Raw genomic sequence first — 16,323 nt, 5'->3', positions numbered from 1 at the left:
ACGGGGTTAATTTACCTATATATATTAATAGAGGAAACAAAACATAATTTGACTCTTAATATAATAACTTTTATAATAATTTTACCCTAGCGGCTCCACCTTCCTCATCAATGGTGCATGTGAAACCCATCATGCAACGTTGCTCACTAGTCACTTGAGACACTATCAAATCAAGAGAAACAAAGTATAAAACGCAACGTATATTCCCAATCCTAAAGTTACAAATAGCAATAGAAAAATCCAAAAATAGGGCAATTAAATCGTTTTGGAATGGATGGGGGGGCGGGGGATTCATTTCATTGTTGACTACTTGATATCACTCCATTTTCTAGTATTCGAGTGCTTTGCCTTAGTAAGTAATACAACAAATGAATGAAAGCCTAGGCTTGGGTTAATAGCTTAGGCTAGGCTATCAATGGATCTTGGTCCCCCATCAATTTCCTCAACCATTTCTTCTAACCAACATGATAAGGGTTTTTATTTTTCTTTTTCAATACCCTTTTCATTTGGATACCTTTTGTGGAAAAAGAAAAGTTTAATAAGGCATTGGATCAATGATAAAAGTTGTAGTTTTGGAAACTTTAGGATTACAGATTTGAGCTCTATCTGTGTGGGTTTTTCTTTAAATTATTTAGTTTAGTCCCTGTAGTAATTGGTTCTTATTGAAACAATTGATGTAGTTAGTAACTTTAAAAAAAAAACCATTAAATGCAATTGACAAATTTATGCCTTTGATTGATAAACATAATTTTGTTCTTTAAAGGAATATGTATAAAGATGTGATTAAATTATTATTATTCTTTATTCTATGTGTGAGTTGTGGATTTAGTTTATGTGTTCTAGTTTGGTCATTTTAGTTTTAGTATTTTTGAATCCAAAAAATCAATCTTGACGAAACAGTAGCTATTAAAATTGGTAAGTTAAATTGTGTCATTTTTAAAATGTTATGCAATAAACATATAATCATGTGTGTATGACATATTAGTTTGTTATTTTCACATAATACTCATTAAAATTGTTATTTTAGTTAAAGAATTTAATGGCTATTGTTTGAGTCATGATTAAAATCTCAAAATTCAAAAATATCGGGATTAAATATGATCAAATTGGAGACTTTAGATTAAATTCACAACTTATGCATAGCATATGATTAATAGTAGAATTTGACATAATGGATTTAACTACTATCATATAAATTATGATTGAAATTTCAAAATTCAATATAAAAATTAAAATGAATCGAATTAAAGTATAAAGATTAAATCCGTAATATACGCATAGTTCATAAATTAATAAATTAATATCAGAGTTGGACCTAAAGGTTGATTGTAGTGAAGACTTTATGTGGGCTGTGAAAGCCCAAAGTACCCCCAATTCAGCAATTGAAGGAGGACCATTTGAGTAGTGTGTGTAAGGAGAAAATGAAGCTCCCACGCATTCACCTCATGATGATGCCAAAAAATGCCAATACTCCATCATAATGAAGAAGATAAGTGTCTCAAATGGAGGAAGGGCTGGGATTTTTTCTTTTTGTTTTGGGCAAAAAGTCCAAATATTGAGGGTTCATTTTCCTAATAAATAAGCATGGGTTTGGGGGTACTCAATTGCATGAAAGAAAATGAACAAAAGAAAGGACCTAACCACATTGACTACCCTCTCTTTCTCACCAATCCCTTTATGGCCCTCTCTTCCCCACCTCTCCCAACCCTACACTCAATTTTCTTTTGGACTTTTCTCCACCCCCACCACCTTTTCTACATCCTCACGTGACTTGCACGTGAATACCCATATACTTTCCAAGATCGTATTAGGTCTCAATCAAATATAAAGTCGAGCTGAGTTCAACCTGATGAAACTCTCCTTGTTAGAACGTAGAGTAAGGAAATTGGAATAAGATCTTAAGTCGTGAGTTACTTTTCTTTGAAGTTTTTTATTATAAACAACCAAAATCAAAGTAGTGAAAATAACCAAGGTGGTGCCAAAGAACAAAATAATAAAATGGAGTTTTAGGTTCTTTAAAAGTTTGAGAAAAAAAATTTTAGGTCTCTTAAAAATTGGTAAAAAAAATTTTGGGCTCTTAAAACCTAAAAAAACTTTTGAGCCCCTTAAAAGTTGATTTTTTTTTTTTGACTTCTAAAAGTTAAAAAAATAAATTTTTGGACCCCTAAACTGAAAACCAATATTTTGAATCATTTCAGCCTTAAGCTCTAGGCAGCTGAATCTCTGGATGACCCCTAAGGCCGTGCGCCTGCAAAAGAAGGATAGGCAAGCGCATTGCCCTTAAAATTTTTTACCCACTAAAATATATAAAAATTTAAATTTTTATATGATAAAATTACACATTATCCCTCAAATAAAAAAATATTTGAAATTTTATAAAAAGATACAATTTAATTATGGTGGTCCAAGATTTTCTTATAGAAGCAGTGAACAGGGAACACTAAAACATATGTCCTTCTGAATATATCATTTTGTGGACACATTTTTTCATAAAAGATTATACCTTTGATGAAAAAATCCAAGACATCGTCATAAAGTTGATGCAAACAACATGGCTAATCATAAAATAAACAGAAACAATCATAAGCTAGTTGTGTTGTTGATAAATCATGATTAATAATAATAATAATGTTTAAAGGCAATGGATTTGTTTTTGGATTTACATTTATTTCTACTTTAATGAGTAGAAGACTGTCTATGAAAAAGGCAAATCTAAAACCCAACTACAAAGTAGATATCTATACTACTATATATAAAGAAGACCTCCTTTTCTCTTTCTTTTTACATGAAAATATAATGGGTAATTTTAATTTCAATCCCTCTACTTTTTAGATTATATACTAGGAAGGCCTTAGGGCGTCCATTGTTTTTCCTTTCTTTCTTTTTACATGAGAATATAATGGTTAAATTTCAATTTCAATCCTTCTACTTTTTAGATTATAAGAATAGTTTAAATTCAATTTTATTCCTATCTTTCACTCAATTTTGAGATTTAACATATTTTGGTAGCTCAACTTTTATAATGTCTTTAGTTAGTCTAAATATTTTTTCTAATTAAAATGATTATGTGAATTTTTAAGACTTGTTAGCACTGTTAAAATGCTCTATTAAATTTAGGTCATTACAATGTTTTTTTTTGTTATATGGATGCCAATGGATTTTTTATTTCAAAATGTCACACCAAAAAATTAACAAAAGAATTTTAAAAATGTTAATAAATGGATCTAAATTTTAAATTGAAATATGGAGGACTAAATTCCTAAAATTAAAAATATGAAGATTCAAATCTATAAAAAGTAAAAAACTTTGAGCAAATTGTAACCTTTAAATTTTTACTCTATACTTTAATCAAGAAATAGATAATTAAGCGTGGGTAAAATTTAGTTTTCTCTGCTTTAATGTACCTTAAAATATTTTTAATATATATAAAATTATTTTAAAAATTCGATAAGATTAAATGAGTAACACAATCTTTTTAGAATATAATAAAATAATAATAAAAAGTTTTTTTGAAAAATTGAACATATAATAGTATATTTATGAAAATAAAATTTGTGAGCAGTGTATCATGTACTAATTCTATGTATAGATGTTTTATGGATAAATATCAAATTTATATATGAACTTTGGTTTAATTTACAATTTGATACATGAACTTTGATTTAGTACAATTATACACATGAAACTGGAATTGTGGTTCATATGTATATATGAAACTTTGATTTTGATTGAATTTTATATATTTAAATAAATGAATATAAATATTTATTTTCATATTGGCTTAATATAATTGTTTGTGTATACAACATATCAACATAAAATGATGCTAATTCGATAATATTATTCGTGATTTCGTGAAAGTTCAATCAAATTAAAATTTGATATATAAAATCAACATAAAATTAAAATTAAAATATGATGTTACTAGCTTTAATATTTATCCTTGTTTATTGTGTTCTTTTATTAGCCGACATTTTTGGCTTAGCTGCTGTTGGGGCCAGCAAACAAGCATTACTTGAGGACTAAAAATGTAAAAAGTTGAAGTTATTAAGGTTTAAATATATTTCAAGGTTTTTTTTTTTAATTTTGGGATAAATCTATATATAAACTTTGATTTAGTGTAATTATACACGTGAAATTTTGATTATAATTCAAATGTATACATAAAACTTTAGTTTTGATTCAATTACATACACTTTAAACAAATATATCAATTTATTTTATATTGAATAAATATAATTATTTGCGATATGTAAACATAAAACGATATCATATTGATAATTGTGTTAATAGTTCGTAGAATTTGATCAAATCAAAATTTCATGTATAAAATTGCACATTAAACCAAATTTCAAGTGTAATTTTGAAATTTATCCTCTCTTTTTTTCAGTTCAAATTTAAAAATTCAAGTCTAATTGTTAACGCTATTAAAATTGTTCTATTAAATTTGTTAGTGTGACATTTAGAAATGGAAAAAATGCTCACTTAATAAAACTAAAGAATGATTTTGTAATGAACCCAACGAGGTTAATAATTGGATTTACATTTGAAAATCCGAAAAATAAAAAAAATCTCTTGGAGTAAAAGTAGAGGATTAAATTGTAAATTATAAAAAGTAGAACAACTTATAATATAATTTAACCTGTTATTAATTATATGTCTCCCAACTTATATTCCATGTTATAATTTTGGCCGTAAATGGTGGTGGGAAAGGAGCCCACAATGTTCAAACGTTAAAGAACTGAAAGGGGAAAGTTCTAAGGGTTAATGAATAACTTTTAAAAATTTATTTAATTGAACTGGACAAATTGTTTGGACAAGTAAACTAGTAACTTAATCGGTTTCCGTTCTGAAAACCTTAGAGAATAGCTTTTTTCTATAACTGAAGTTTTAAATTATTCTTTAAAGTCATTTTAATTGAGTCCTCAAATTACAAAGAATTTAGTTTTCTTATTTTTATTTCAAAGAACTTAGTGCCTCTTATTTTAAAAATACAAGTCGTGTTACTATGTTAACATTGTATAATTGACTTGATCTCCTCAAACTACAACCAAAATTTTAAAGCAGTCCTTCGATATTATATCAATGAAATCATTTTATAAGCTTTAACTATTAGCTTACGTGTCAAAATGACAACTAAAATATGTAGCGAAACAAATCTATTAAATTGCAACCGTATATTAACCTATTGAATGAACAATTTGGATCTACTATATTAATCTAAATTTTAACCACACAATTTCATATATTTACGCAATTGATCACGTATTTTAAATATATTTTATGTTAAATATAAATATATTTTTTTCCAAAATTAACCCATGGCATCAATAAAAGCCATAGAAAAGAGTTGAGAAGCACATTAAATCTTCTTCCTTCTTCTCTCAGCAATTGTTCCATTGATCCATCCATTGCTGCCCCCTTTTGTAATGATGAGTCCTTTTGTCATCATTACCATCAAAAGCTCTCTCTTTCTCTCTCATTTTTATTTGTTGGGTAAATTACACTAGAGATCATTAGATTATTAAGAAGTTTATATTTTGTTCACTCAATTTTAAAAAGTTACAAAATAATTATAAACTGTTTGAAAACTTTCATTCAAGTCACTGGACTGTTGAATGACCTTCTTTGTTCTCACCACATGCATCAATCGAAAACTTTCCTTCTCCTTTTCTTTTACAGTTCAGTTCTTTTTCATGATACAACTTTGAGTGGCACGAATTTACGAACCAAAATCTAAATAACTTTCTTCTCCGATCTCCTACACTGATCGTCAAATCAACTTGGATCTAAGGTATGTTCTTTTACTCATCGAATTGGTTCTTAGAGCTTGTTACCTGTACTTAAAAAAAATTTAACAGCAAGCCAGTAACTTAAATAAAAACTTTCGAATAATTTAGTGACAATTCTGTAACTTTTTAAAGTTAAGTAACCAAAGCATAAATTTACTAATAATTTAGTGACCTCGAGTCTAATTTACCCTAAAAAATTCATCTATATAACACTTTCTACCTCAAAACTTAATCTATTCCATTTCCAAGTCCCAAATCCTCTCTTTTTTTCCATCTCAAGCTTTTTATTTAGAACCAAAAAAAAAAACCCACCATTTTTGTCCACTCAATCTAAAGATGTGCATTAACTCAACTCCAAGCAATTCTCAGTCTCAAAAGCATTCTTACAACAGCCACAACATTCGTTTAATTCCAACACTCAACAGGTTCGGGTTTCTTTGTTGTTGTTGTTGTTCATATATTATACTGTATTTTCTTTTTGGTCCTTAACAAAAAGTATCAAAAACAGGTGGAGAAGATTAAACAAGAAGAAGAAGAAGAAGATGGCAATAATGGGTATTGAAAAAACAAATGAAATGGAAATGAAGAACTTGAAGTTGTTCATGGAGAATCAAAGCATTATAAAAGAAAATGAGAGGTTAAGGAACAAAGCTCTTCTTCTTCATCAAGAGAACCTTACTTTGTTGGCTCAGTTACAACACAACTTCTCCATTAATAATTAGAAATTATTTGTTACCATCTATCAACTTCATCTTCTTTATTTTGCTTTATTTTTATTTTATGGATATTTGAGTTTGGAAATAAGTTTTTTTTAATTTTGTGTATTTGATTGATGAAATGGTTTTTTTAAATTTAATTACTTGAACTCGAGCTTAACACGATAATTAAGTTTAGGTTTAATCTTGAGCAAAGGGGTAAATTCGAAATATTTTATCATAAATTAACTTTTAATTTAATCATTTCTAGAGGATTTAAATAGTGATTTTCCATTTGAGTGGGGAACTCAAATTTGTCCATGTTCAAGTTCGGTTTGATAATTACCGAATCAAGTTTGAGTTTTTTTTAAAATTGAATTCGAGTAGCTTGTAAATATCAGTACCTCATTTATACCCCTAAATAGTATTCTTCGATTAGTTTAGTAAGAATGAAATAGGATTTATCGAAACATAAAATGTTTTTTTAACTTAATACATATAAAATTTAAGCAAATTGAATCATTAATTTTAGTGAATGGAATCACTATGGGTCTCTAGTTAAAATCATGAGTACCAAATTGAAAATCTTCAAAATTTTAACCATTTTTATTAATAAAACAATTCTTTTTCAAACCAACATTTATTTTAATATTTTATAAATAAAAAAGGGATATATTCGATTATTGTAAAGAGGAAACCTAGGCAAATCAATTATTTGTAGCCCAAACAATAATGGATATACACTTTTGTTTTATTAATTATTTTGGCTTTTTATTAATTGTTTTATGTATATTACAATTATACAAAAAATTTTAAATTTTGTTTAAAACTCATCTATTCTTTGAATATTATATAATTAATAATATTATTTTTTATTGTGTGCTTATTTTATTTATAGTATAATTATTAATATTTATATTTAATTTTATTATGTCTAAAAATTAAAATATGTATTTATTTATTGTCCATTATTTATGGATAACATCCATAAATATATTTAATTATATATTCATGAATATGTTTGCACATAAATTTAAGGGTAAACTACAATATCATGGTTTGTTTTTTTTTTAGTCACTCAACTGTGAAAATTTACAAAAGATCATCCAACTATTAGTTAATTTCTTTTTGGTCAACCAACTAGCCAACATAAAAATATAAACATCTAAAAATTCAAGATAATTAGGTGACCAAAATAGACAAAATTAAATAATTGAGTGACCATTCTATAATTTTTCATATTTGAGTGATAAAAAAAATACTAATAGTTGAATGACCATTTTATAATTTTCATAGTTGAGTGACTAAAAAATAGATCATAATTGAACGACTACTAAAATAGTTTTCCGAACCAAACAAAAATAGACAAAGATGCATAAACAAAAACTCGTTCACTCAAGCTCGGTTTATTTACGGACCAGGCCTAACATCGCAAGATAGTTATACGTAGGCCAGAGAAACACATTGATCTGGGCTTACAAGAAAGACAAACATTATCCAAAAAGACAACTTTTAACAAAAACACACCTTGATCTTTACCATATGTTTTTATTTTTTCTTATAAACAACCGGGTAGACTTTATCTGTAGTCCTATAAACGAAACAGAGTCGAAAATCGAGACACCGGGCAACGAGTCCTGAACATAGACAAAAAAAAAACTAATATCGACCAACTAAGATGAAATCGTCGTCATCAAGTACCTGAACATCTTTTTCTCCAACAAAGTTCTCTCGCCCGATTTCATTGACCAGTTCAACAAATTTGACCCTCTTTTCCAGCGGAAGAGGTACATACGGTAACCTAAAAACCGGCCTCACAACCCCAAGTTGTGCAAGGGCTGTGTTAAGACCAATGGGGTTAGGTTCCTCAAAGAGCCATTGAATCAAAGGTAAGAGCTTCGCGTTAAGTGAAGCGTTTTTCCCATTGAACATGAGTTCGTGCATCAAACCGGGAACCAGATTACTAGTAACGGAAATTACCCCGGTAGCCTCATGGCTCCACCTAGCATCATGGCACTGATCATCGTTCCCACTCCACACTACAATTCCGTTACCTGTATATTGCTCAATTCGGTCATTTCCAACACATTCTTTGATACCAGCCAAGTTAGGACTTTGTGCCACAGTATTGACGACACGCGGAGGAATATCTTGGCCAGTTCGTGACGGGACATTGTATATGATAGTAGGGCCCATTGGTAGTACACTATTAAAGTGAGAAACCAAGCCCTCTAGAGAGGTTTTGCCATAGTAAGGATTGATGTGAAGAGCGGCATGCATTCCAACAGCAAAGCCTTGTTCGGTGGCGTGAATCGCTTCCCTGGTTGAGTTACTTCCCGTGTTACCAATTACCTTAACGGATCCGCCGAAACAGTTGACAGTATGACCGATAAGCATTATGTGTTCATCCCAGCTCATTAGCTGGCCTTCACCGGTTGTGCCACCAACAATTACCCCTTCGGCACCGTTTTCAATCTGCATATTCACCAAATCATCGTATGCTTCGAGATCAAACCTTCCATCAGGTAGATACGGGGTTTTGATGGCTGTTATCAGTCGAAGAGCCTTTATATCTTCGGCTGATGTCCTGGAAAGCATAAGGCAGGCAAAATCATCAAGAGCAATTATTCTTTCAAAAGAAAGCTTCATTTCCAACAAATCTAAAGCTACATATAAACCATCTCTCCATCAATTAGGACCTACGTTACTCAGACTCTGGTCTGAGTATCAGATACTATTATGAGCACATATATAACACAAGTACAGTTGGATTTTTCTAAGTTACGTATTTGGAGGATCCTTGGAGGTCAGACAAAGGCGGAGGGAGAGGGGGCAAGCAGTGGCCTTCCTCCCCCCGCCCCCCCCCCTCCAAAAAAAAAAAAAAACAGCAATTTCCTGGCTTTGCCCCTGAGGTCAATCCCCATATCCAATTGTTAGAAACAGGTATTTCAAGAAAAATGAAGAGTCCGGGCAGCATGGATCAGGACACCAAAATATTAACATTCACCACAACTTTATCACACATACCAAATCATCATCATCACAGACTAATATATATTATGCATTCACCATGTATGGTGCATTACACAAGTACCAACACCAAACATAAGATAATATTACAAGCACGAAGAGATCCTAATTGAGTTTATGCACAGAAAGGCTCCATAAATAAAGGTTTGAATAACAGAACAATGTCAACAGCACATTCAAAGCACATATCGCTTGTACCAGCTATAAGAAAGATGATAAACAGGTACAATAACACCGCCAGCACTAACATTCCAAGAACGAATATAGGTAGAGATGCAGAGAAACAATAAGCAAATTAACAACAAATTCTTCCCAGCAAAACATCAAACCACATTCAGATAATGAAAAATTTTATTAGTTACCTGTTTTTAACCTCGAAGCTACGCATTGGGAGGTGGAAATCGGGTATTATTGCTGCTTGGGGCGACCTCCATTTCACATTTCTCCTGATACAAAGCAAGCAAACAAGATGATAAGCAAATCTCTGTTACCATAAATCACTATCTCCCTAGCGATTTTCGAATTGGTACGTATATTTCGAAACAAGGAACACTAGCGATCCAATTCAGTAAAACTATAATTACTACTAGCCTATAGTTCATTATAAAATTATATATTTAGAAGTATGTATTTATATAAACAAAAAAAAAAATACATATAAGTTCAAAAAACCTATTTTACATTAGACGAACTCAAATTGAGTTCTAATTTTTGCTCCCCAGGATCGATCCACATTTAACATAGGAGCAAATAAACTATGCAGACATAAAGTTCAACTAAGATTAACCTTTGATTATCATTAACACCCATCAAGCACTAAATCAAACAAACCCATAATCTTTTAAACAAGTACCAAATTGAACTGTTCTACAAATAAGGAACAAGGAATAATACATGATTATAAAGTAATTAATGAATTCAACAATTACTGCAATTAAAAACAAAGGAAAAAGAACAAATATCTTATCTTACATAGTGAGTGTTAAATTTTATTTTTTTTAAATACCTCTTGTAGTTATCGATGCGATGGGAGCGAGGGAACTGGAAGGAAGACTCTCTCAAGCAAGCTCCATAGCTCTTCAAAATAGGCATTTTTAAACCAAATGAAAACAGCAACCCAAAGTCTAGATAAGGCTTGAATTTGAGTTGGGTAAGGATTTTTATGCTTTGAAATTGAAAATGTGTGGAAAATGAGATAAATGGGAGGTTGATTCAATGAATGGTAATGGTGGTGATAATAGTGAAGACGGCGGAGGTTACGTGATGGTTTTGAGCCATGACGTCAGATTCCGGTGATGAGGTGGAGGGATTGAAGGGTAAACGTAATGGAGGCTGCTAGAAATTGATGTGGGTTTTAGGGTTGGAAATGGCTGCTGCTCTGATCGTATACTTTTTGTAGTTTTGTGCCTAATTTCTACATGCAAATTTCGCACCATCTTCTTTTTGACTCGTGGGGTGCAGCTACGGGTAGGGATGATAAATCAAAAATAAAAAATTGATTCCAATTTCTTTACACACACTCGAATCTATAGTTTACTGTATTAATAACAATATTAATGTCGATCGAGCTGAATCGGTAAGTATTGATCCATGTCTTTTAAATATGATTGACATCAAACTCAAGTTAACATTTAATGTCAAATTTAACTGTTGAACTGATGAAATGACCTGATTGATATGATATTGATAATTTAAGTTAAAATTAATGAATAATCGAGATCATTGTTCGAGGACATGTGATGATATTATTTTAGTGTACGTCAGTGTTGAGTTTGATCAATGAATAATCCTTACCTTCTCTCAATTCCAATCAAAATTAACCGTTACAAACACTAAACTGACTAACTCAAACTAATTAATTAGAATAGATACGAGTCAAAACTCATATTCTTACATATGTTGAAATTAAAATACGCCACAAACCTCTGTATTCTTCATGTATATAGAATTTAGTGATTGTAATTTTATTTATAGGAATTTAATCCTTTCTGATTTCAAATTCCAGGTTCAATTGTTAATATTGTTAAAATTATTTTGTTAAATTCAACATTACAACATCGTTTTTTAGTTAAGTTGCTACCAAACGAGTATTTTTTATTCCAAAATGTCAAATTAACAAGTTTAATAAAAAAAATATTAACAATTAAACCTGAATTTTAAAATATAAAAAATAAAAAGACCAAAATCTGAACCATCTTTCTTGAGCCTCGTACATTTATTAACAACTCCCAGTGATTTGGAAGGATCCAAATACAAAATGGGCCTAAACCCAACGGAGGCCTTACTAATTGGGCTACCCAGAGGTGTAATAGATTCATAAGAATTTGAACATGTGAATCAAAGATTGGACCTTGAAACGCTTTCCAATTTTTAAATCGAGTTTAAGGAGAATGGTAATGGTAAAGGGAAGAGGGAACATGCAACTCTTTTACCCGCTAAGCTAAAACTATCCATTTTTGTCTTCCGCCTTCACTAGGTAGCCGTTGCGCTGCGAAGGCCAATTTGTTAGCCTTGCAACTTGTCACATATACATGTTCGAGGCTAAAAAGAGGCCAACATGGGCTGACTTGCTTTAGGGGTGAAATCAAAAAAAAAAAAAATTATGGGGCCAGAAATAAAGAATAAAATTCGGAAAAATGTAAATTTTTTTATAATATTACAAAATTCAAATTTGTCATTTTCGAGGGCCAAGTCCACTGTCTGCTCCCTTAGTGCCGCCCTTGCTACCGGTTGTCCCTTAATCTAACAATCTTTTGGGTTGTACTGAGGAGCAAAGCTAGGAATTCAGTTTTCGGGGCTAATCTTTTTATTTGGGAGGGACCAAAGGCGAAAATCCATGAGATTAAAGTAATTGGACTAAATTTCAAATGTGTTAAGAATGTAGGAAGCAAAAGCATAGTTATACCTTTTTATTCGTGGGTTTTGAATATCTGTACCCGCAATTCTCATTCATTTACAATCACAATGACTAGGATTAGAAAAGGAGGCCCATCTAATTTGGGCCCAGAATTTTTGTTATTCATTGTTAGACCCAATAAGTTAAGATAGAGTCTCGGTATTGTTGGCAAAGTAGGATGTCTTGTTATATTGATAACTGAAACTTAACTTCCATCCTACGTAAATCATGTACTGATTGTTTCTATATTTATTCCGGCTTGAATCATATCACGTGTGGGTCCTTTCTATATATAGCTATTTTGATTTGACTCGAGATATCAGTCCGATTGTGTTGCTTGTAATTACAATCAAAACTTCGAAAAGAACAAAAAAGGAAAAGAAAAGAGGAGTTTTGTTAACCTATTTGATTAAAATCAATGGTTGGTTATGGTCTTAGTTAAGTTCGGTTGTTATCAGTTGAATTATCCAACTTAATATATAATATATAAAAATTAAATCTATTACTAAATCGGTCGATTCAATTAACATTTAAAGTGATCGATTAAGTTGATTAAATTCGAAAAATCGATTGAATTGATCGATAATACGAAAACTCCCAACTGACGCGTAGATAAGAGGAGTTCAAAAACACTACTAAATTTAAGGTGGAAACTAATTATGAAAATTCAGTTTTGCCCTTTACGTGTGTGTGCGTCACACCTTTTTGTTCGTTGCAGTGACTGCCTCCACTGCACCCACAATATTTCTTACCAAGAATGTTGGATTCAAAAATTTAAAGCCTCAGCCTACGAGGTTCTTTTGGTCATATTTGGATGTTACTTCTTATATTTTAATCAATATAATATCATATTTTTATTTTATAATATCATTTAATTTTTCAATTAAATTCCTCTAAAACAATTTATGTTCACATCAAGATTTTAGTCGAAATAGCTAATTGTGTTATCCAAGGACGAAATTAAGGATTTCGTTTAAGGGTCGGAATTAAAAATTTTGTATTAAAAGATTGGATTAAATTATTAATGTCTTAAAAGGCTAACGATATAATTTTTCATTTACAAATCTTTTAATTTGGAGAAAGGGCTATACTCTAATGTTGCCTATTTGGACTAACTAATTGCATCATAAATATTGAATTAAAGGACTCAAACTTAAATATAGTTAAAGGGATCAAAACCATAATTTCAACTAGAGTTAGTAAATACTTTAGCCTCTAAATTTCGTATTTTGTTCAAAGCATAATTGATACCTAAACTTAGATTTCATTAACCAATCGAGTAACTTTTTTAAGTACCTCAGTAATACCATTAATTTTAACCAAACCCATCAATACCTTTAGAACAAAAAAAACCTAATAAATAATTGTGGCAGATTAAAAACTAAATGTTTTATAACCACATCCTCCCCCCAAGCTCACCTCCCAACTTTTTCTAAAACCCTAAATTAAAAACTCAGCTTCGAAACTTAGGGTTCTAATAAAGACCCTAAATTAAAGTAACCCTAAATATCAAGCATTGACCTAAAATATTTAAAGCATATGTCGGTAAGTCTATCACAAAATTTAGAAAAGTGCCGCCCTAAAAGTATCGTCTTAAGACTGTTTTGCTGTAGTGCATAATCCAGTTTCAAATAACTCTAAATTTAGATTCTGAGATTTCAACCCAAAAGATCCTTCGCTCACGTTTCCCTAAACAAGAAATTGAAAAGAAAATCAAAACCCTAAACCCACATAAACCCAAGACATTTTCCCATCAAATGACTGAAACCATAGCCCAAAATACCATCAAATGGGGAAAATATTTTAACCAAAATCAATGGAAGAATTTGGCTTTGATAAAAAGGAAGTGTTTCAAATTCCCATAGTTTTTTATTTACTAAGATTAATTTATCTTAAGTATATTTGTTTTATAATTTTTAATTTTTTTTCTTAGGTTTAAACATTCACACGTGGTGTAAGGATAAAAGGTTCTAATCATATCTTTTTTTGACAAAATTCTTAAAACTACTCATAGCATCCCCTCCCAACCTACAAATAGGAAAATAATATATTTCATTACAAGCACTTGAACCCTCGTCCTATTTGCATTAACAATAATGCCTATGTCACCAATCGAGTTAAAATTCAATCGATAATATTTAAAGATTTTTTTTTATAAATGAGACAAAAGTAACTTTTCTAAAAATAAACTAAAATTTAATTTCATCTAAAAAGGAATATTAAGGGAAAAAAAAGAAACAAAATTAAAAATGAAAGGTTAATTAGTTATCCAGATTACTTGCCCAATGAAATATACAACATGAAAATTTAAGCTCCCTTGCTTGGATAAAGCTAAGTGTATATATATATATATGGGTCACATGGTAATAATTTTCCAAGGCAAGCAAAATTAAAAAGGGGTCAGTCTCACTTTGAGAAAGATGGTGACGGTGAAGCCGGTAGTCGCGGTGGTGACCCTTGTCGATGGAGGAGTTCTCGAGCCAATGCTTGAAGATCGCCGCTTCCAAGCGATGACGAGTCGAACTGGTTGATTTGTCTTTGTTGCATGGCCCATGAAGGTTGCACCATAGGATCAAAAAGTGTGGATAAGTCGTAAGTGGCTGGTGGGAGGTCTGATATTGAGAGAGGTGGCGGTTCCATTAGAGTTTGTTGTGGCGGCGGTGGAGGAGGAGAAGGTAGTGGCGGCGTTGGAAGCTCTAGCGTAGCTAAATGGGCTTGTAAATACGATAGCTCTGCTTGTAAATTCACAACCTGCCCAAAAAAGAATACCCATATATTTAAATATTTTGTAAATAATAGGAAGTAAACTATGTTTTTTTGAGGCATATTAATGACATGTTGTCTTTATTGACACTAAAAGGATGCTTAGGATTATGTGTACGAGAACATGGCATTGCCAACAAATCAAGTTTCTTAGGAAATGAGGAATAAAAGTGCAAAAACATGTTCTAGATTTCAACAAACTCCAAAATATTACAATATATATCCAGTTGATGACTGTTTCTCTTAATAATAATAATATTTTTAGGGTTAAACATGCGTTTTTGAAGAAAAAAACGCGCTTTTTGAAGAGAGATAACAAAGTTGTAAAATTGAATGATAAAGGTTTACACTTTTACCTGTTGTTGAAGTGCAAAGATATGAGCGACGCAACCGTAAACGGGGTCTCTCAGCCGAGCTTGAGCCTCGTAACATATAGTAACCACCGCATCAAGCCGTTTATGAACCGGGACATGAAGTAACAGCTTCGACACATTACTAGCACCAAACACCTTATGAACCGCCGCGAAATGAGCCGCACCTTGTTCCGAGTCGAAATACGGTGCAAATATACAACCCGGAACACATTTCCTCCTCAAAAACTTACACGCGCCACAAGGTCCACCACCACCACCACCAACAGCACCGCCAGTCGAACTACCAGCAGCACCGCCGCTACTACAAGTGTTTGCACTCATGATCTTGGGAAAAAAGAACTCTTTTTAAAGTTTTAGAGTAATTGAATAGGTCCCATAATTAGGGTTTGTTTTCAAGTTGAAGAAGAGGAGGAGGAGGAGGAGAGGAAAGCACAGGGACTTCCTTTTTAGGGTTTGGTGATGATGGGGGTGTTATATATTTTAATGGCGGATTTTAAAAAAACGCTTAGAAGAAGAAGACTTTAAAGCCACGCGAGGGAGCAAAACAACACCACAATTACCCCTCTTCTTCTAATTTAGCTGCTTGCGTGAAGCAAACATGCGATAAGCCTAGCCATTCTCTCAACTGCCCTTCTATTAATTATAAATAAATTTTAATTCCTTTTTTTGGTTTTTTTTTAACATATATTTCGTGAATTTTATAACAAAAAAACACATGTTCCTCCCCACTCCATTCAATTCAGAGTCAAGTTTGATCAAATTATCTTAAATTA

General features: G+C 31.3%; 2 protein-coding genes and 1 long non-coding RNA gene across 3 annotated transcripts; 1 reads left to right on the top strand and 2 right to left on the bottom strand.

Moving 5' to 3' along the window:
- Positions 1 to 6,043: 6,043 nt before the first annotated feature.
- LOC105762424 (uncharacterized) lies at positions 6,044 to 6,616 on the top strand. Its single transcript, XR_001123903.2, has 2 exons — positions 6,044 to 6,217; positions 6,301 to 6,616. It is a non-coding gene; the product is annotated as an uncharacterized LOC105762424 (long non-coding RNA).
- A 1,247-nt stretch (positions 6,617 to 7,863) lies between these two features.
- LOC105763805 (4-hydroxy-tetrahydrodipicolinate synthase, chloroplastic) lies at positions 7,864 to 10,954 on the bottom strand. The gene is made up of 3 exons (XM_012582161.2): positions 10,524 to 10,954; positions 9,880 to 9,963; positions 7,864 to 9,074 (listed from the first exon to the last, which is right to left on the bottom strand). The coding sequence occupies exons 1-3, from the start codon at positions 10,607 to 10,609 to the stop codon at positions 8,147 to 8,149; spliced, it is 1,098 nt and encodes a 365-aa protein (XP_012437615.1). The 5' UTR covers positions 10,610 to 10,954; the 3' UTR covers positions 7,864 to 8,146.
- Positions 10,955 to 14,656: 3,702 nt separating this feature from the next.
- On the bottom strand, positions 14,657 to 16,026 carry LOC105763804 (LOB domain-containing protein 18). Its single transcript, XM_012582160.2, has 2 exons — positions 15,533 to 16,026; positions 14,657 to 15,164 (listed from the first exon to the last, which is right to left on the bottom strand). Exons 1-2 carry the CDS (start codon positions 15,869 to 15,871, stop codon positions 14,820 to 14,822), a joined length of 684 nt encoding a protein of 227 aa, XP_012437614.1. The 5' UTR covers positions 15,872 to 16,026; the 3' UTR covers positions 14,657 to 14,819.
- Positions 16,027 to 16,323: the final 297 nt, after the last annotated feature.

This window comes from Gossypium raimondii, chromosome 12 (assembly GCF_025698545.1).
Source record: "Gossypium raimondii isolate GPD5lz chromosome 12, ASM2569854v1, whole genome shotgun sequence".
Lineage (NCBI taxonomy): Eukaryota > Viridiplantae > Streptophyta > Magnoliopsida > Malvales > Malvaceae > Gossypium > Gossypium raimondii.
Note: the sequence above shows the minus strand (reverse complement) of the source record. Positions and strands in the feature narration are given on the sequence as shown.